Source organism: Uloborus diversus, chromosome 5 (assembly GCF_026930045.1).
Source record: "Uloborus diversus isolate 005 chromosome 5, Udiv.v.3.1, whole genome shotgun sequence".
In the NCBI taxonomy this organism is placed as follows: domain Eukaryota; kingdom Metazoa; phylum Arthropoda; class Arachnida; order Araneae; family Uloboridae; genus Uloborus; species Uloborus diversus.
In genome coordinates, this window is record NC_072735.1 from 85892488 (window position 1) to 85915405 (window position 22918).

A 22918-nucleotide genomic window follows, 5' to 3' on the forward strand; every position below is an offset into this window, starting at 1 on the left:
TGAGAAAAACTTTAGCAATACCTCTAGTTAGGGCATATCTTTTTTCAGAGATACCAAATGTACCACATTTTTAAATTTATTAAATGCTCTAAATTAATTTTCTAAAAATCTGGATTAAAATGTTTCAAGAAAAACAAATTTTGGTGGATATAGCACTAAACGTTTTACAGTAAACAAAGTTTTTCCGAATAATTAAACGTACTTCTAGCATAGCTGGATCAAACGTTTAATCATTGTTACAGGCAAAATTGATTGTTTTAAAAATGGTAACACATTGATAAATATTTTTCATTCCAAAATCATGAACTTTACACAGGTATTTATTCATTTCACACCTTTATCGAGTTTGAAGTTCATAAGATGAAAACTTTTCAAATTACTCACTGGATCTAAGAAACTTCTTTTCCTTTTAGAACATTCACTACCATCTTTGCTGTCTTCAGAAGTGTTCAACACCTTTTTTCTTTTGGGCATGACTGATGTTTCGACTATTTAACCAACACTGAAAAATAAAATTTATTCATAAAGAGAATGGTATTTAAATGTAAATAAAAAATCGAAGAATACTATTAGAAAGGATTTTAATTATTTTTTGAAACTCAAAAATAAGTCAAGAGTTTCTACTATGTTTAAAAAGTCAAAATGAAGGACTGTAAAGCCACTTTTTGTGAAATAACTTTAACCCTGTAGTACAGCTAAAGTATACTTTTATATTATTCTGGCTTAAAATTAAATGCACAAGAATTTCAAGGGTGCAACTTAACTGCTTTTGCATCAGATTGGGAGACAAGAAAGCTCATTTTGGAACAGCATTTTATGGTTTTGAAGCAAGAAAACCAATGCTCTGAACCTCTATAATGGTTCAAAGCATTAAAAAAAAAAATGTAGGTGCAAAAATGGTTGGTTTTGGAACATGGTTTTATTTAATAATAATAATAACTTGTGGCTAAGGAGCGCTAAGCACTTAGGAAAATGCATCTTTTAATGTGTTTGTCTCAGGGTAGTACTTTGATCTGTGTACTACTCACTACTTCACCTCATCTCTTAGAGTGTTGCATTTATTTGTCAGGGACAGGGTCAGCGGCGAATACAGACAGGGGTCTGGCCAGAGGATATTTGGATCCGTTAACGGACCCTTCACAAAAATCCGATCAGCCAAAACGGACCTTTCACAAAATCCCGATCAAACAAAACGGACCCTTCACAAAATTCTGATAAACAAGATCGGAACTTTCACAAATTGTTTATTGAAAGAGCAAATCTGAAAGCAAAATAACGCATATTTCAGTGTATAAACGCATATTTCTGTGTATAAACCGATACTTTTTGGAACCTTTTTGTAAGTCAGATTAGAGGGATCCGCTTATACAAAATCGGCTAATTTTGAAAAAAAAAAAAAAAAAAATTGGCACTCTTGCGATGCTCCTGCAAGCGATAAATAATTGCTACTGCCAAATAAATATAATGGTTGTTTTGTAGTAAGTTACCGCCCTAAAGCTCCGGATGGAATAACTGAGCTGGATGGAATAACTGAGCTGGCGGTGTATTTTATAATGGTTTGTTTTATCACAGCTAATTAGCAGCGGTGTTGTTGTAAACTTTTCTGAAAAGGCATTGGTAAGCACTTTTCTCCGCTCATGATTTAACAAACAATAATAATATATATCTGCGAAATGAACTTAGAACTGCAAAGGGATAGTAAGGGTGAGGAAAAAATATGATCGCTTCAGATAGGGTTACCAACTTCAAAATTATCACCACTTAGCGTCTGGCGTTGAACCTTTATAATGACTTGATTAGAAAATATTCTCATCATTTGGCCAGCTTGTCAATATTTGCGTTTTTACGGTTCCGGTGCGATGTTTAATTGTTATTTTGGGAGAAAATTATATGGGTTTTGATTTTTCGATGCTAACAAGGATGATTAACTTTAAATAAACTCTTTTAACTACCGTTTTTTTTTTCTTTAGATGTCCACATTTTGAAATATGCAATCTTTTAACATCCGATATGAGAATCATATTTTGTTCTTTTTTCAAGCTAACTTCGCTTTATTAGGATTCAAATAAATGAAAAGTTTCTTTATTTCTGTTAGAACTCTCGTTTCAAGTTTTTAAAGCAAAATTCCATTTTCTGTTATGAGTCAAAAATGAAAATGCTGAATAGATGGTTTATTTTATTTTATTTTTTGGGTCAACTGTGTCCACAGATATTAATGAAATGGTTATCATAGGACTGTAAAATGCAATTTTAAAATAATTTTATCAAAAAATATCCTTTTATTTTTCGAAACGAAATTCTGTGCTTTTTAAAGAGTGTCTTGGGTCAAAAAGTTGAATGCTGAACCCTATTCTGAATTTTATTTTATTTATTTATATTTTTGTTACAATTATTTTAAATACTGTATAGAAATATATCTAGTATAATTTAACATAATGTAGAATGGTAGATAAATGTTGATACTTGAAAAAGCGATTATTCCCCTCCCCCCTGCCAAATGTCAGAAAAAAAATCCAGAATGATTTTCTCGACGTAGAAGAGGAAAACACTCAACTTTAAGTTTAATTGATGCAGTTTGTGCCATCTCTAAGTTCTAAAATTTCGTTTTAACAAAAAAAAAAAAAAAATTTTTTTTTTTTTTTTTTTTTTTTTTTGCGAAATTTTTTGGTTTTTCACAAAATTATTTGATTTTTCACAAAGAACGGACCCTGTGAAAAATCCTGGACAGACCCCAGACAGACTAGCATTTTAGGGGTGGGGGGAAGGTGTCATGCTGAAAAATATAGAGTTTTTGGTACAAAAAATTTTTGAACTGTTTGTTTGCCCAAAAATAATAATAATAATAACAACAGTATGACGGCAAGGAACAGGGTGCCTAGTAGGGAAGAAATCAGGGGCGCCGACTTGGAAAAATTATTGGGGGGGGCCTGAGGTCACTGGGGTTTAGGGAGTATGTTAAAGCACGGAGCCCATAAAAAATTCAGATTTTTGTGCCTTAAAAATGCCAACTTACATATTTTCTGGTGTGTATAATTTATACAAACAAACATATGTGACAGGGCGTTTTCAAAGTAAAACAATCTAAAAATTGGTACACAAATTTTCTGCTTCATTTTGCAGTTCCATTTTGTAGGGAGACGTGCAGTACCATAGCTAGGCTACGGCACTATACAAGGTAGTGCACTTGAGTTGCATGGAAACGCACTCCCAGTGGCACCAATTCAAAACAACTATTGGGGAGAGGGTACCATAACGGGGGTCTTGCCAGTTGAAATTTTATAAATTTGAGATAAAAAATAGTGAGTTTTAAAGTTTTTTAAGCATTTTAGAGTCACATGATCAACATTAGAACCCCAAAAACTCGACTCTCGGTAAAGCGACACTCTGAGAAAATCGACAAGACGACACATTTTTTGGCTTTGAAAAAAAAAAATGGTATTTTTTTGAAAAGCTAATTTAATTTACAGTAATAATTATACTTTTAGTCTATTAGCAGTGAATATATAGCTCTGAAAGCTTGAAATGATATTTAAATAAATCTAAACTATCATTAAAAGAATAAAGCATAAAAGATTGATGTCGCACTTTGATTACTAAAAGTGAAATAACTAATTTAAGCTTGCTTTGAATAAGGCCCAGAGTTCATTAAATAAAAATAATGTCTCAAAATTAATGCTTTAATAGAGTTAAAAAAGTTAATAAACAGATAACTTCATTAACTCTAATAATTGAAGACAACTATCACGCCTTCCATTAAATGTACAAATCAAACCCTGATATATTTTTTCCAGATCAGCAACACTTATTTAGATGAGATAGCCGCCGACGACAGACTTCATCCGAAGGTTTGAGCACTGGGACAAATTCTATGAGTGCTCTCAGCACCGTAACACTATCCTTATTCACACCACTCGTTTTCAATTAACCTGCTTACTACAGCAATAGTTATTTGTTTTAATTCATTACTGAATGTATTTTACAATGTAACTATCTTCAAACAAGGAAAGTAAAAAATACCAACATAATTTTGTGATTTTAGAAACCACAATATGAAAAATAATGTTCTTAAATTATTGAGGGGGCTCTGCCCCCCAAAACAAACTATTGAGGGGGCTCGGGCCCCCTCAAGCCCCATGGAGTCGGCGTCACTGGAAGAAATTTTTTATTAAGTAATTTCAAAAGCAATGAAAGGAAGTTTCAATTCAAATATTTACTAAAAAAATAATTATTGAATTAAAAAGATTCCAGCAAGCATTTAAATTTTATTTTATTCAAAAAGCATATAGAGAGGCACCAAATACCATATTTGCCGAATACCAAATATTTATTCAAAAAATTTTTACTGAAAAATTCGAATTTTATGCCAATTTAAAATTGATAACTGAAAATATAAATCCATTTTCATTTCAAATCTTAAATTTATCTACTAATTATTAATTTAAAATAAATCCTTTCAAAAGCAAAAACAAATTACTGCAGCAAATAAGTTAACGTAATACATGTTTATCTGAAATTATACACAAATGGATAACTAATTTCTTTCCTTATATGATTTGATAACTGACAATCATGGTAACATGTTATGTCCGAGATTCTCAAACTGAGTGCCGCAAGAATTGGCGAGAGGTACTGCTAAGTGGTCCGAGTTTTGTGGTAATTCCCTCCACGGCTTGGGAGGCTTATAAAAGAAAAATATGACCAAGGCAGCAACAACGTTGATATTAATGGAGTGTTTCATATGTGAACCTTTTGTAATGTGGCAGATATCAAGTCTTTAGACTAATTCTTCTGTCATTCGCCAAGACGAATGATCATTTATTTTTCAACAAAAGGCGCACTCCCTATTACCTGACAGACGTTTCTTATTTCCTCAATAACGAGTTTCATAATCAATGGATTTCTGATAACGACAATAAACTTCTTCTGCAGCCACCGTGTTCTCTGGACATAGCCCCAAGCAATTTTTTTTAATGGTGTATATCAAAGATCGTGTCCCATGGACCATATGATTTGCAAGATTTACGCCAAAAGATTACAACTGCATTTTCTGTGATTCATCGTGACTTGTAATAGCGAGTGATTATTAGACTTGATATCCGCCAAAGGAACAAATCTGATATACCCCCCTCTTGGCGACTTTTTCCTGTTGGCGCCAAAAAAGCGTCGCCAAGAAAACTATGTATGACGTCATATGTCATACATCGTTCTTAGCGATGCTTTTTTAGCGCCAACAGGAAAAATTCAAATTATGTCATTAATTATTTAATGAAATTAATGCATTAATTTTTTTCCGTTGTTTCTCCGGGATACGAGCCCTCGGTCTCATAGTACTTTCGTAATGAGACCTCGGCTCGCCGGCCCTGCCTCGGTCTCATTACGAAAGTACTATGAGACCTCGGGCTCGCCAGGACCTCGCTGCCGCTCGGTCCGTTATCCCTCCGACTTTTAATATACATCACAGTCGGATATAAGTCACAGATATCCTCCGTTCAGTATACAATAAAGTCACAGATTTTATGTGAAATTAACACCATTTTTGTGCTACAAAAATGCCAACCAGACCAAAATACAAACTACCAGAAACACACTAAAAACACAATAATTCAAAATATGTTCACTTACCTAACCTCTTTATTTTCAATTAGTTTAAATATAAAAAATCTATTTAGGACTCCGGTACGTCCAAACGTTGGACGACCTGACGAAAAAGAAAAAGAAGATTCATTCAAAAATTTCAATTGATACATTTGGACAACATCACAAACCGAACTCATAATTAAAATAGAAAATTCAACTAAATTAACATTAAAAAACAACAAGAAAAAGAATACTCTAAAATAAAGTTTGAATTGAAACTTTATTTTAGAGTATTCAACTTAAAATCTCCCTAAGAGCGAAACATATGAGCACCTACCTCCTAAAACACATACACGTGCAAAAACAGACTTAGAGAAACTACTTTCCAGCGTTCAAGTTGCAAAACCAGGGTTGCCAAGTTATCGCCTTATTGGCGATTTTCGTATCGAGCGAAAAATTAAAATCTCGCCAAGAGGGGGGCATATCAGAGGAGAGCCCCGCCAAAATACGAAAGGTCCAAATTTGGGGAACAAAACTTATGAAGTTTCATTCTCCAGTAAAGTCGGCGTTGCTGCCATATTGGTAATTCTTTAAAGGGTGCCGTTTTATTTACTTTATTTGTTTATTTCCCTTCTTTTTGGTTGTTTGAACATTTCTTTTTTTTCTTTTTAGTATTATTATTATTATTATTTAAACTGTGGGAAGAGGCGGCACCTTGCAGGATTGTTTGAGGCAGCAAAACTGCTAGAGGCGGCTCTGACACCATGAAGTTTGATATGGACCATACTGCATCGGTAAACTGTAAAATTAGTTTACCGATGCAGTATGGTTTTCCAAAAAATCATCAAGTACTACGTCTTCCCATCACCTTGAACATTACAGCCAAGGTTGTAGTTTTGGCCAGACAAAACCCATTATTGCCATGCCACAGGCAAAAACTGGTTAAAACTGGATTTAACCACCATACAGCTGGCCAAAACTATTGTATAAAAGCACACTAATATGTGCACACATACAGTTTGTATGCATAATATTGCACATCTTAATGTATAATTAAAATAAATATGATATGTATTTATCATAATTGAAATAATTCTTAAAAATGATTCATTGATTAAATGTAACTTTTCTTTAACATTAAAAATTATTCATAACAAAGATAAGACACTTGTTTATTAGGAATACTAAACAGTCTACAATATGAACTAATAGCTACCTATTCTTCACAAAACTTGTAGCATGTATTCTATTTATTAAAAAATAAGTAATAATACTTTGATTAAACTTGAAATACATTATGTGTGCACAAAACTATGAAACAAGTGTGTATTGTGCTATTTACACTCTTTTAAGCATATTTTTTAAAAAAGATCCAGGGGTCTGGCCAGAGGATATTTGGGTCCGTTAACGGACCCTTCACAAAAATCCGATCAACCAAAACGGACCTTTCACAAAATCTTGATCAAACAAAACGGACCTTTCACAAAATCCCGATCAAACAAAACGGACCCTTCACAAAATTCTGATAAACAAGATCGGATCTGTCACAAATTGTTTATTGAAAGAGCAAATCTGAAAGCAAAATAACGCATATTTCTGTGTATAAACCGATAATTTTTGGAACCTTTTTTTTAAGTCAAAAGGAATAGCTTATACAAAATCGGCTAATTTTGAAAAAAAAAAAAAAACGAAAAAATCGGCACTCTTGTGATGCTCCTGCAAGCGATAAATAATTGCTACTGCCATATAAATATAATGGTTGTATGTTTTATCACAGCTAATTAGCAGCGATGTTGTTGTAAACTTTTCTGAAAAGGCATTGGTAAGCACTTTTCTCCACTCATGATTTAATAAACAATAATAATATATATCTGCGAAATGAACTTAGAACTGCAAAGGGATAGTAAGGGTGAGGAAAAAACATGATCGCTTCAGATAGGGTTACCAACTTCAAAACTATCAACACTTAGCGTCTGGCGTTGAACCTTTATAATAACTTGATTAGAAAATATTCTCATCATTTCTCGGCTTGTCAATATTTGCGTTTTTACGGTGCAGTACGATGTTTAATTGTTATTTTGGGAGAAAATTATATGGGTGTTGATTTTGGATGATTAACTTTAAATAAACTCTTTTAATTACCGTTTTTTTTCTTTAGATGTCTACATTTTGAAAAATGCAATCTTTTAACATCCGATATGAGAATCATACAGGGGCGGCATTTCAGCATTTCATTTGGGGGGTCGAGTTTCTTAAATATGTATTACCACAGTGCGGTTCCAAACACACATTAGCTAACAGGAAGTGATAATAAAATAGGTTTAATATGAATAAAAATTAGTGTTTAGTAACAATTAAAATTTTGACTCACTTTCTAATAAGTTATCAAACAAATTAATTCGATACTAAAGTTTTTATAGCTTTCGGAAAAGTTTCAATGCATGATTTTTGGAATTCGGGAGAGCAGGGAATCGTGTTACCAATCTATCAGTGCCTAGTGTCGTACTGTTTTGTCAGTACATCTAAATAGATTTTTTTTTTTTTTTTTTTTTGCCCATTGTGCTTCGAAAATAATTCTCTAACCTCCTAAAACATAAAAAAAAACCCTCTCTACTAGCTGAGCTGATTGGAATAGTTAAAAATTAATTGAAGTAACAAAGTTATTGTGTGAAAACACTTTTTATGTCTTGCTCTTCAAAGTCACACAGGAAAGTTCAAAAACTGTGAGGGGCTTAATTTTTCATTTGAAGACCGTCTTGGGTCACTCCGAGATTGCATAATTATAGAGCCCAATAAAAAGTATTTGTTGATATGTTTTCTTTATTCAATAATCACATGCATTTTTAAGAAGTTTCTAAGAAAGCATATAATGCATTGAGCAGCTCAAACTTGTTTCTAGCAGAACTTAGCGATAAACGCTCATTAAATAAATATTAACTTAAAAATGAGCGTAAAAGTAAATCTAAAATATAAAGGATATTTCTTGTGAAAACCATTAAACCACACCAGTTTGCACGAGCCTCTCACATGGAAATACAATCATTACACTGGGAACACAAGTATGAAATATTTAGTCTGAATGAGGAAATGTCTTCTTTGGTCAAAATTAATATAAGTTTTCTATGTTCTGAAAAGGCCGGAAAATACTTCATGAATTTCTAAGTCATCATCCAAATAACGAAAAACACTTTTTCTAGTCTGGGAACATGTCGAGTTTCATCAGTTACTGAGAACCAGCGAGATTTTTTTTAATGAACATTGATTTCCGACTAACATAAATTGAATTCACCTATTTTCTATCATTCTGCTCAAAACTTTTGGGGGTGCGACCGCCCCCTCTTGACCCCCCTATTTGCCGCCCCTGGAATCATATTTTGTTCTTTTTTCAAGCTAACTTCGCTTTATTAGGATTCAAATAAATGAAAAGTCTCTTTATTTTTGTTAGAACTCTCATTTCAAGTTTTTAAAGCAAAATTCCATTTTCTGTTATGAGTCAAAAATAAAAATGCTGAATAGATGGTTTATTTTATTTTATTATTTTTTTTTGGGGGGGGAGGGGTCAACTCTGTCCACAGATATTAATGATATGTTATCATAGGACTCTAAAATGCAATTTTAAAATAATTTTATCAAAAATATTTCTTTTACAAGCCGTTTTTATACCTTTGATGCCTTCACTTTGAGAATTGCGATCTCTTTGCATCCGCTATGGGAATCCGATTTTTCGAATTTTTGATAAGTTAAGAGGTTTGTTAAGAGGTAAACAATTGAAATATCTTTTTATTTTCGTTAAAATCACGGAATTTATAAGTTTTAAACGAAATTCTGTGCATTTTAAGAGTGTCTTGGGTCAAAAAGTTGAATGCTGAACCCTATTCTGAATTTTGTTTTATTTATTTATATTCTTGTTACAATTATTTTAATTATTGTACAGAAATATATCTAATATAATTTAACATAATGCAGAATGGTAGATAAATATTGATACTTGAAAGAGCGATGCCCCCCCCCCCCCCGCCAAATATCAGAAAAAAATCCAGAATGATTTTCTTGTCATAGAAAAGGAAAACACTCAACTTTAAGTTTAATTGATGCAGTTTGTGCCATCTCTAAATTCTAAAATTTCGTTTTAACAAAAATATTTTTTTTTTTTTTTTTTTTTTTTGCGAAATTTTTTGATTTTTCACAAAATTAATTCATTTTTCACAAAATTATTTGATTTTTCACAAAAAACGGACCCTGTGAAAAATCCTGGACAGACCCCTGAGATCACATAATTCTACTATGATGTGACTAACCTTTTGGAAGATGCTGCCATTTATTACTTGCACAGAGTGTAAAATGAACTCTTAATTTAAATAATGATTAGTGACTGATTATCGGATTGATGTTTCATATTTCTTTCAATTATGTACTCATTTATTTCGATTTTAATCCCTATTATTTCCTCCAATGGCCGAAACTGGAAAAAACTTATTTTACCCAAGCCGGTTTTAACCGATTTTATAAATGGTTAAAACCACTACTGGCCGAAACTCAAACAACTCTGATTAAAGCCAATGCCTGTACTGACAATTAACAGAAAGACAATTATTACCACTTGAGTCATAAAGTTAACTATGCCAAAAAAAAAACACTATGCAATTATTCTCTAATTTTTATTTTTAACACAGAACATACACTTTACAAAAAACTATGCACAAGTGAAAACTGTTACTGATATGACAGCAATATTATAAGGATGTAATCAAAGCTCATCTCAACTAGCTATCTGAATCCTTTCGTAATATCAAATTAGGCTATATTAGACTGCTCAAAAATAAATTTGAATACCACATGAAAAAATACATCAACTACCAACATTGTACACAGAACTTTCCTCTTAAGTGAAAACAAAGTATCTGCGAATTTGCATATTCAAAGAAAACATTTTAAATACATAAATTTCTTCGACTATTTTTCTTTAAAGAAAATTAGTGAAAAATATAAGAACAAAGGTGAGTTTCAAGATCATAACGAAATAATGATATTTGCTCTGAAAAATGTTATGAAATTTAAAATTAAATTACTTTTTTTAAAAAAAGCAGCAAAATGAAACACAATAATCATCTGCATTGTTTGTTAATTCATATTTTAGATAGAGTTAAACTAAAGGGTTTACTTATGATTCAGATTAAAATTTTAATCTTCAACCTGAAACAGGGATCGATCTTACAAAAACTAACGAAGAAAAATAAACATTACCTTCCCTTCTTACTCCACAAAACCCCCAACAAACAACTACCGGACGCGGGAGCGGGGAATACTGTTGCCAAATTCGACAATTCAAAACATTATCAGAGTACAATAGAAAAGGAGATATAGATCTCCCACTTAAATTGCGCTGATTCTGATGGCAACACTGGTTTTACTGTTTGTATGTTCGTATGTTTGTTGTGTTTGCGCGTTAGCGCAGCGTTGCGTTCTACTTTTAAAAACTGCATATTGCACTGAATTAATATTAGAATGAAGCGAAGGCTGCCAAATATCTTAATAACAGGTAAAATAAGTAATACGAACGTGAAAATTTCTGTTCCATACTTGTTATTGTATCCGTATCCTGATTTTCCCTTGACAAAATATTGCTTATTGCATCAGCCACGTGTGTCACTATCGGCGTATTTAGTGTAGTATTATTTAAAAAATCTTGTAATAAAATTTGTATTTTCTCGCTTTTTTAGGTGATCGTATACTTCTAATAGAATGTTTAATTTAAATTAAATTCCGTGATAACGCTTATATATATATATATATTATTTTTTGAAACCTTTTAAATGTTTACATAACTTCTAGATGAAAAGCTTAATTTCTGATGAGGAAACCGAAAAAATTCGCGTCTGTAACTGCATTCCCGAACAATGGTTGACTAAGTCTTGCAATTACATCAATCATACCCCCCTCCCCCCATATGGGAGGGGCCTTAGACCATACAGACATAGGCAAACTATCCTATTGAGTAGCTATTGTGTGTACTGAAGCAGGAGTGCAAGCGACAAGTTTTATTACCCAGGGAGAAGATGAAAGGATTTCGCAGTCCCTCTATTACGTGGGGAGGTTATTCCGAGACAGGGCTTGATGACACGACTTGATTCCGACAGTTAGACCGGAAAATTAAGTTTTCTTTCTAGTGCTTTAACCGACTTCAAAAAAGGAGGTTATGATTTTGTAATGCGGCTTTTTATGTGTGTTTTCGAATTATTCCAACACTACTGGACCGATTTGAAAAAATTATTATTTTTTGTTTGGAAGTGTATACTTCCCAGATGGTCCTATTGTAATTTGGTCTGGATCTGATAAGAGGTCCCGGAGAAATCCAAGAAACTTTAAATTTCATAGGTCAGGGTCACATGGTGTTGCTGTGATCGGTGTATTTTTATACCTAAGGTTTTGGCTTTCTCTCGAACGATATTTAATTCTCGCGGCACATGGATGATTAATTTTCTCAATGCTGCACCGCATGGTAATTTTTTATTATAGGTGTCACTAATGTATTTATTGCTGCATAGCAAAGCAGTAAATTAAATATATTTTGCTACTTTAATAGTTGAATCAATTACCTTAATATTTTGTTTACTAATAAATAGGTAACTTTATTTAGGCACTAAAATATAAAGTTCTTTATTTAATATTCCAATTTTTAAATATATTTTGTGTTCAATTGAGGGGGAATTGAATACAGAACACCCCTGCCCCACGATTTAATTTATATTCTTTAATAATATACATTATAACTGTATGATTTCTAAAGCTTGATCAATATTCTGGATTTACTATTTCATGATGTCGCCAGTTCAATTTGAAATTAGGGTTATATTAATTAGCAGGCTTCAAAAAAAGGAGGAGGTTCTGAACTTGTCAGATTTGTTTTTCCTTTGTACAATGTTCCATAAATACTCGAAGACACCTGTACCCAGGGGCGTGCACAGGGAGGGGGGGACACCTGTTGGCCTGGGCCCGAGCCTGAAGGGGGCCCAATATTTTTATAACTAATAGGACTCGACCGATGCATCGGCGCCGATGGTTCAACAATTTAGGCATCGGCATCGGCGTCCGATGCTAACTTGCAGGAAACATCGGCCCATCGGCCTTAAAAAACATCGAAAAGCCGATGGAATTGGCCGGTGTTTTTGAAAATAAAGGAGCTTTGCTGTTTTATTTTTTAATACAAAGTAAAGGGAGTTATTGTTTTCATATAAAATTGTTTACTTAAGTTTCAGTATGAATTTCTATTTTAGTCTACCCTGAATGAGTTTTTAATACTGCATTCAGGTACCAAACAAGTTAATTATTGCGTTGTTTCTAGCAGCTGGATGTACGTATGTATCTCTCATAAGTAATGACTCAAAAATGGTAAGCTGTAGAAGGATCAAGTTTTGCATGTAGGGTGTGCGTACGTTCTAGTTGTGCACTTCCCTTTTTATTTTCAATCAGGTGTTCTGAAAAGCCTGTCTACTCATTTTTTTGGCTATTAATTACTTATTTCAATGCAAAACTAATATAGCGTCTCATATTGACGATCATTTGGTGATATATTGCCGAATTGGAGACCATGCAAACAAATATGAGATGGCGCAACCGGTTTTTGTGTCATTTTGTTACATTCCCGTTGAACCGACGGTAATTTTTAATTTTTCGATATTTGTAATATGAATCACAGTAATGCAGTCTTTTCTGTATCGCTTCGGCGGAGTTACAAGTTTGGGGCCCTATTTCTCTATCACTGAAGTTGTAAAACATTTATCATAAGCATTTTTGTAACTCCTACGGCCTATCGCGCAATTGTAACATTTGCTATATTTTAAATCCGCCACTGCACGTCAAAACAAACTCGGGTGCAAGTTTTGAAAGGTTTTTTTCTGCTCAATGTTTGTAATGATTTTGAACTCTATTTTTTACGACTATTTCTTGAACTTCCGAGAACACTTGCATGCCTTTCCTCCCACTCCCTCAATTTCTAAAATTAAACTCTAGTTATACTTCTGAGTTGTTTAAAACTAACACCATTCATAAAATTAGAGATTTTTTCTTTCAAACTTTATCTATTGTTTAGAAAGAATTTAGAGCATTAACGTAAGAAATTGATTAAAGACGTTTTGAATGGCGACATAATTCGGAAATCAAAGAGATTTTTGAATTTTTTTTCGGAAGTGCTGAAGTAGATTCAGAAATTCTTCCGAGGCGTTGGTGGTCGCGGATCTGCACTAAAAAAAAAGCGATTATTTATTTTGATCAAGAAATGTAATTTTGCGTATTTCTCATATTTGTTTCATCTATATTTCGTAATGCGCCATCTTTTTTGCATTATTAATAGCGATCGATTTTTTTTCTGTTGTAAGTTAAACGATTTTGATGTATTTATATGAAATCAATGAATAAGGTTTTTGTTTTTATAGAAAAGTTTCAAGGATTTTCTATTATGCAATTTTTTAAATTTCAGAAAATTATTGTTAAATTAAAAAAAATAATAATAACTTGAACTTGTTTGTAAAGCTTCATAAAAGATCAAACAATCAAATGGTTCAATATTATGTGTGCAAACATCAGATCAAGTAGTATATGTGTTCAGTTAATAACTTGATGTAAATATTGAGTTTGTTTGTTGTAGATGCGTTTTAAGAACTTCACTCTTTTAATAACTATTTCTTTTTTCAGCAAAATTTATGTCACTGTTATAGCTTTTAGGAAAAATGGAAACTTTTCTATTCATAAATTTTAAATAAGCATAAAAATATTCCTATTATGATTTAATATTGCAATTTATCTGTTACCTTTTTTGTTTAGTTTGATGACTAAAAATGTCTACGTGCAATCTTTCCACTTTAACTGCATAATTTGTGGACGGTTTCATAGTTTTATTCTTAATGTTTTTTTTTTTTTGAATAATTAAACAACATAGTTTAATGTTTTTTTAACTATGTTTAGTGTACCTAAATCCATGCATTATTACAATATTACTGAAATCTTAGTTATATGTTCAATTAAAAAAAAAATCAATTGGTTATTAAAAAGTCTCTTTGTTTTTGTTCCTTTTCTTTCTTTCTTTCTTTATTTATTTTTTTTTGGCTGCTGTTCTCTTTCATCATACAGCAGTCAAAAAAGGAGAAGCATAACTACACACTATACAGATTGAATGCAGTACGACCCAAAAGTTCGGGGACAAGCTATATAAAACTTTACCCAGAATAGTTCGCATTACCGAAGCACATCCACCTTCAAAAGGTCACTTTGAGGGACTATGTACTTCTACCAGTGTTCATATAACGTTTGGAAACACTCCTGGAAGCCATTTTTCGCTACCTTCTATGATGCAGCTTTATCTTCTCTTGAAGGAAGAAAGCGGTGTCCATGCAAATGTTTTTTTTTTTGCTGGGAACAGGTAAAAGTCACACGGAGCTAAGTCCGACGAAACGTTATGTTATTTCTTTGTCATATCAGAGTATTGACAAATCGAACCTTGCTTCCTCAACATGAAAGTTTCCTTCTTCCTCACGATGAAGTTAAAGCAGCAGTACAAGACAGGAGGTGCTTACAGGAGGTTGCGAAAAATGTCTTCCAGGAGTGCTTCTAAGGCTATACGAACGTTGGCCTGGTGCATAGTCGTTCAAGGTGACTATTTTGTTGATAGATGTGCTTCAGTAATGTGAACTATTAGGATAAGGTTTTATACAACTTGTCCACGAACTTTTAAATCATACTACGTACGTATGAGTTTTCAACTTACTATTTCATAACGTTTTTGAGTGATGCAAGTCTAACTTCATGGTTCGAAAAGAGTCTTATGTTATTTAAAAAGTTCTATTCGGGAATTAATGCACCACTAAGTGCTTATAGTCATAGTTTTTTTTCCCCTAGTTTGAGTCTCTCACTACCGAATTATGGCTAGGGGGGACAGCAATTAGGAAACTGAGGTGTCCCGCGTGGGAACATAGAGCAATTTGGAATGAGGTACAATGAGACATTGAGAAGGCTCATAATCAGTTATATTATGACACTATATTATAAATATTGAATACAGGTTAATATATAGTAAATGTTACACAAAGCATTACAAGACAAAAAGTTAGTTATAACGATAAATTATTTATAAAGTAACGTTTGATGCATCACAAATTGAAAAAAAAAATCCAATAAAACATTAGATAAGAAAATAGGAAATATGGAACGTAAGAGACATTCAAATCTTCATTGTCGAGAAATTATTCCATCGTTGGCCATCGCAATTGGCCATACCTTTTCAGTGCTGTTACCAGTAGCCAGCTTGAACACGAAATAAGACTTTTTGAAAGTGAACCAAAAAACTCTTTCTGCTTGAAAAACTATTTTTTTTAAAATTTATAAATAATTTGCTTTTAAAATATTTTTTTCACTTTTTACAAAATTTATTGGTTTTAAAAACATAATGGGGTTCTTTCCTTCAGTCAAAAATATGTACTACTTTTAGTTACTGAAATTGATAGAAGCAAAAAAAAATAATAATAACAATAATAATAACATGGAGCAAGGAAAAACCTTCATTACCCAATGCTTAATTTTTATTTAATTATTTTAAATGTCCAATTTTAAAAATAATGCGTGGTCTTTATGGCGTCACAAATGATGTACTTTGGCGCATCTGTCTACCGCGTTTCCACGTTATGATAATCAAGAAACGAATTAAATATTGCTCTCTACGCTTACTCTCAGCCATATCGTTGCCAGTCACGTGAGTAAAGATGCGAATTAAATATTTCGCTCTGTGAATGGCAACAGTGAATGGCATTTCATCATTTGTGATATCAGCAGAAGCATAAACAATGAAAGCTTCCGATTAAAATATCTTTTTAAAAATATTAAACTTAGTCAAATTATGTAAAAATGGTCAGCTCCCATGTTTTTAAACATGCTCTTTTGGGAAAAAATACTTTTAAAATTTTAGAAACGACCCCATTTGAGGAAATTAATATTTTTAATTTAAATGTAGTTTTCATAGTAAGAACAATTGTGTACAATTTTCCTACTCCATCTTTTTAATACATATTGTTTATTTGTAATTTTGCAGTAAGCTGTTCAATTGTTTTCGAGGTACCTATTGCGTTTTAAATCTAAAACTTTCGTAGATTCATTCATTCTGAATGAACCTATGAATGACAAATGAATCTACATCTGAACGATTTAGTCTGATCAATAATCAGATACAGACAAAGCTTAAACCCATCATCAAGCCTGCAGTTTCAACATAGACGAATGTAACACTTTTTTTTCTAAAATTAGCAGGTATTCCGGGAGGATATTTTAATGCTCCGTAATTGTTCTAAAGTATATCCTAAAAACTGTACCAATACGTGCGCCATGAAGTGTTAAAAAAGTGCGTTAAAATGTATGTTGAACAAAATACATGTTCCGAAAAGCGTTATCCGAAGTGTTCTAAAAATTATTCAAAAACGTTCTAAAAGGTGGGACAAGAGTCTATGCTTAAAAAGTATTTTGAAAAGTGTTCTCAGGAGGGTTGAAATACCTATTTCAAAAAATGTGTTCTCAAAAAGGGGACAAGTGTCCATGCGCAAAAAGTGTTCAAAAAGAGTTTGATTATTTGTAGTGCACTTAGGAATCAGCAAGAGGTCCAAGGCTAGAAATATTGCTTAGGAGAGCACTTGATTTCTTGCATAAAACTCTGCTAAATTACAGCTCCATAAGGCGAATGGTTCTGCCAATGTCCACAGTTCTGTAAAGGCCTCGTTTTTTTTTTTATTGCGTCGCGATTGAAATGACAAAATCACCAAGTTTTTGCTTTCTTTGCTTACAACCTGAGATGTTTGCAATGCTGATATTTGGATGCCTCACTTTCCGAATTGTTCAACTCCATAAAACAAAAGGTAGGGAATAGTTATGAGGAAGATGGTATTATACATAGGAGTAATTAGGCCCTCATGGTACATTTTCTGCCATCACGCGGTCAGAAATGTACTGAACCAAAACTTTTATATAAATTCACATGCTAAGCATTGATAAAGCACTTCTAAATCAGAAATGAGGATTTTTTTTAAAATGGAGAGAATCGATTTGGCAATTGAGACATCCATTTGGTGATCCTGATCAACTTTTGGGATAGAAGAACCCAGTTGTATAGCAAAAGCTCTATGCATGGTAGATTTTTCACAATTTGCTGCCAAAGTAGGTTAAAAATCGCATTTTTACAAATTTTAACCATACATCATCGGCTTGGATCTGCTGAGAGAATAGTTTACTGAAGTTAATTTTTTCTTCGTTTGTTGCCTGTTGCTATGTCCGAAAGGTATGCAAGTGTCATTTTGATAGCTCAAATAATTGCTGTATCATCCTAGCTGAAATGAGCCAAAAATCGATTTCGTCAATTTTGTCTCAATTTCAAAAATCAATATCTTAAAAGGGTCCTCTATAATTTGGTTTTCCTTCACATCATTAAAAAGAGAGCACATTTTTATCAAATAGAAAAAATGTTCGTTTCATTTTCGAGACACACAATAAGAAAGAATAATGTACGTAGTAAAAAAAAAACTTTTAAATATTTTAGACCGTTAGTTTTTGTTTGAGCGTCCCTCCAACAGTCCGAGAAATGGTAAAAAGTGACATTCCGGTTCCTGGAAACGAAGTAAAATATGACTGTTAATTTGAAAGTAGTAACTTCAGGTAAAAAAAAAACCTTGATGACAGGATGAAGCCATTTCATCCAAACTTTTCCATGGCTTTGCAAATCACATGAGGGGAGGGGGACATGGCCACAGCCCTCTTATCCTGGAAATGAAGTAAATAGGTATGACTGGTTCAATTTGAAAGTAATAAATTTTAAGAATAAAAAACCCCCGATTGCAGAAAGAAACTATTTCTTCCAAGCCTTTCCATACCATTGCAGACCACAATTTAATCTGCTTTTAAGTTTTGACCAAATGTGAGAATGGATTACAGTCTCCTACCAAATATCCCCATTAATACGCTACTGCCAGTGGCGCACACAAGGGAAGGTTGTGCTTTATTTTCTCTTATTGATTACGATTCTATGTATTTTGTACGTAAAATAATTTCGAACAATGATTTCAGTTGTAATAAGGTGAAAAAAAATCCTCACGTTAAAAGATTTTTAAAAATATTGTGCGCTTTTCCTACAACGGATTGCCTATAACAAGTAGACTGGTGATTATAAATGAATACACTAAAAATCCATGTTTTTAGTTTTGTAGTTACAGATTACATCAAATGAGATATTATGTACTTCTATAATCATATGGTGCTTCTGCAACGATGAATTTGCTTTGCTGAATCCATTTTTTACTTATGAGAAAAGTTAATGCGTATATTATTTTGCTTTCTGGTAATTTATTTTAGTTTATTTCGTTAAATAATGCTAATTATTTATTCAATAGTTTACTTTTTACTGTTTTTCGTTCTCAAGAATCGACAAAATCAAGTCAATATGTTTGGCGTATTGGGAGTATGGTATGAGAATGAGGCTTTCGATCTTGCACCTTCCCCTTGCAAAATTCCTATGTGCGTTCAGTATCATTTCATTTATTTTCAACCTTTTATTTACTGATTCATTTGATCAAAAATTCAAATATCGGCTTTCCCCTTATTTTTGATGTAACATAACACTTATCAGCTCAATCGTGACTTCATCCTTATCAAATAGTCTAACTGATGATAAAGCGGTATCAACTAGCAGTTTTTTGTCACCACGTAACAGTGTAGCGATGGGTATGACAGAAGAGATAAGAACGTGGTTCGCCTTAATAGTATTCCTGTCACCAGGTTTTGGGTGGAGAATATGATCCATTGCTGCATATCCTGCTCATTTGCACGAACTGTGAGCAGGAGCCAAAAAGAGAAAATAACGAATTACACTGTGCGGCCAAATGAATAAATAAGTAGTGGTGATGGGAGAAAACAGCGGTTATATTTGGATCAGAGTTAGGGTCGCGTTTTACATAAGAATCAGAAAGAATGGTGTTCCCCTATTTTTTAAAAAAAATATATTGAAAACGCTGTAATTTTTATACTAGGGTTTGTTTTCCTTTTTTTTTTCCCCCCGAAGTAAAACCAGGGTTTTGGACACCTGTAAGCCACGTGTCCAAAAAATGTTTTCCGTTGCAAAAAATGTTTTAAATAGGGCATGAAATCACTACATGTTGCATTCGAGCCGCACTACAGATTTTCAATAAAGGGATGCACCGCCCCCATCCCTACATCAAGAAGTGTTAGCAGGCAGTGATTATTAGTGACGGCGATCCGTGAGCTATGGAAAAGCAGCAATGTTACATTGCAAAAAAACTTGATTTCATTTTTAATCTTAATTATTTGATTAGAATAATTTGATTAAAACATATTTTTTGAACATGGGCTCACAGGAGTGAGTCCGATACTCAGGTTTTACACCAAAGAATTACTAAGTGAAAGAATTGTAAAACAAACCTCTAGGAAAAAGATATTTTTCATAATCGTTTGAATATTTTAGGGGGAATGCCTATACGAGACTCTCACCTTGCTCCAAATACGCGTGCTTTTGAACGTTGCACCTCTCTAAACCCTCATGGAAATGTTAATGGTTATTATAATACTCCCTTCTTGTCCAAATAAAAATTATGACCATGACACTGTTAAAAACTGAAAGAAAAGGGGAAGGGGGTGGAGATGGAGCGTTAAAACTAATCCCCCTTCCAAAACCTTACCCTTTTCCAACCTACAATTGTCTAATACTGTACGGAGCTGTAGATTGCGTAGAATGTAAGAATAAAGAAAATGTAAAAATGTATTATTCATGCGTGTGTTACTTTAAAATAATACATGTGTGTATATAGTTTTAATACGTTTTTTCAATTTCAAAAAAATCTCATAACTTTCTCAAAATATCTTTTAGCAAAAAAAAATCTTGCATTTGAATGCTTTTTCAAATCGTTCAAAAATGGTTGTAAACAGTAAAGACTAACTCATTGCAAAACTGAAGTTTCTTTTTCTTTCAAATCGTAATTTCTCTCTCTCTCTCTAGCGGCAATGGAAGTTTTCTTTCCTAACTCAACGAGCCGATTCTGGAAGTCTCCTGTCTTATAGCAAAGCAAAGGGTCTTCCTAAAAGCCCCGGGGTGACCGCAGGCGTTTTAAATAGTAAACAAGTCAAAGCAACAAGGGGAAACCTCAACCCCTGAAGGTTGTCCATTATTGGGATGGCAGCTAATAAATAACATGCGAGGGGGTCCTAGATGCAGTGTTAATTCCTTTTCTGATTGGATGCTCGCCTGTCAATCATGTGAGCTTAGCACATGCCTTCTCGCCGTGTCGAGAAAGGATCTGAAGTGAAGCGGTGGGCAAGTTTCAAATTAGTTCTCTATCCCGCAGCCCCTTAAGTCACCTTTTGCAACTTTTGTCACCTTTCTCACCTTTCTTGAAACGAGTCTTAGGATTTTTTTAAAAAATAAATCCTTGAAAAATATCTGAATGATAGCTTTAACAGTGAAATTTAAAAAATAGCCTTAAATATGCCCCCCCCCCCACCTTTTTGTTGTTCAAGAAAAATAGCTATGCTACCGGGAAATCAGGGAATTTTTTTAATCGCTTGCTATTGCACCCTATGAGCAGAACCAGTCTTTCTATCCCTTCTACAGATGGACTTGCTCCTTATTTTCGGGAATGTATGTTAAAAGAAGCAAGTGTATCCTATTATACTTTAAGCTTTGATGAAACTACCAACGTCAAAGACAAAAAAGAACTGCAACGAACAATAAAATATTGTAATAAATAAATACCTTCGTGCTGAGCAGTAAAGTAAGAAAAACAACGTTAAAAAAAAAAGCACAAATTTGCCAATTGTCGGATGTCTTTTCATCCATGAGCTCATTACCTTTTGCATTGAAAAAGGCGTTCCCTGTAATGCTGAAACACGTGTCTGCTGTAATTGGCAAATTTGTGCTTTTTTTAACATTGTTTTTCTTACTTTAATGAAATACTGGTCTGAAAGCCAATGTTTTCATCACAAGACGGCATCTCAAAACTTTCTTTTTGGGCAAGGCAGTTGGTGAAATTTCGATTAAGAAGCTATGTGAAGCACTTACCGAGAGTAATTATCCATGAATAAATGTCTCATGCTTTCCTTTGGATGGTCTTTTTGTTAATAAAAAGGTTTTTAGGTTGTTTGACAGTTGACACTATTAACCTTGAGACACGAGAAAAAAGCCTAATAAATATTGGTACTTGCAGTATTCATACAATTCATAATGCCTATGTCAAAGCATTGCGGTATTTAGATGAAGAAGCATCTGAACTTCTTCTTAGTACTTATAGCTATTTTGATGGTTGGCCTTCCCGTTATGAGGACTTCGAAGAAGTGCAAGCTCAACTGAATACACCTCATCACAAGTTCCTGAAACACACAACTGCCCATTGGTCTACTCTTAGACTTGCAGCAAACAGACTACTGGAACAGTGGGATGCTCTTCAGTATTATTTTTTTAAACATGTGTCTTTGAAAAAGAATTCAGCTATGCAATGCAGGTCATATAAAGCTGTTGCAAATGTTTTAAAAAGACCTTCTATAAAAGCTGAGCTGCATTTTATCTTTTCATCTGCTGATTTGTTTATGCAGTTCACGAAACGCTTTCAATGCCAAGCGCCTATGATACATAAATTGTACCAAGAAATAGAGACTATTGTTCAGACTTTTATGGCTCGGGTTATTATGGCCTCTGTCTTAAAGAAAGTTGATTTTTCAAACATAGACACGGATGAACTGTTTACAGTTGGTAATAGACTACCTCTTGAAGATCTCGTTGTTAGTGGAGAGAGGTGACAGATGAACTGTCAAAACTGATAGAAAATGAAAAGGTTACGTTTTTAAGAGCTGTTAAAAAGCATTGTGTGACTGCATGCAAGTATATAATAGAAACAAAGTTGTATATCAAATGGGTTACTGAAAAGTTTTAAATTTTTGAATTCAAAAGAGAGAAGTAAATCTAGAAGCTGTAAGGATTTGATAAAGGTTGCCAAAATTATGCCTTTTAATGTTCCACTCGATAGGTTGCAAGATGAATGGAAACTTTTGCAGCTGAAAAAAGATGAAGCATCCGAAAACAAAACCATTGATATCTACTGGCAGCAGCACATTTCAAAAAAGGACTCAACTTCCAATGATCTACAGTTTCCTAATGTTTCTAAGGTGATAAAAGCTTCACTTGCATTATCACATGGTAATGCTGACATTAAAAGACTATTTTCCATTTCAAAGCACCTTTTTGGTGAAAATAAGACAGCAAGGACTGAAAGATTTTTAAACAGCATACTTATAGTTAAAGACGCTGTAAAAA

At 33.2% G+C, this 22918-nt stretch overlaps 2 protein-coding genes across 2 annotated transcripts in view; one reads left to right on the forward strand and one right to left on the reverse strand.

Annotated features, from left to right (window-relative positions):
- LOC129221865 (protein polybromo-1-like) overlaps positions 1-10858 on the reverse strand; it is a 120802-nt gene extending 109944 nt beyond the window's left edge. The window contains 2 exon segments of the mRNA XM_054856220.1: positions 385-502; positions 10822-10858. Coding sequence (XP_054712195.1) covers positions 385-474 — 90 coding nt within the window. The 5' untranslated portion in view covers positions 475-502; positions 10822-10858.
- Positions 10859-11001: 143 nt separating this feature from the next.
- LOC129222529 (adenylate kinase isoenzyme 6-like) overlaps positions 11002-22918 on the forward strand; it is a 34526-nt gene continuing 22609 nt past the window's right edge. The window contains exon 1 of the mRNA XM_054857041.1: positions 11002-11116. Coding sequence (XP_054713016.1) covers positions 11083-11116 — 34 coding nt within the window. The 5' untranslated portion in view covers positions 11002-11082. The remainder of the gene's footprint in view (positions 11117-22918) is intronic.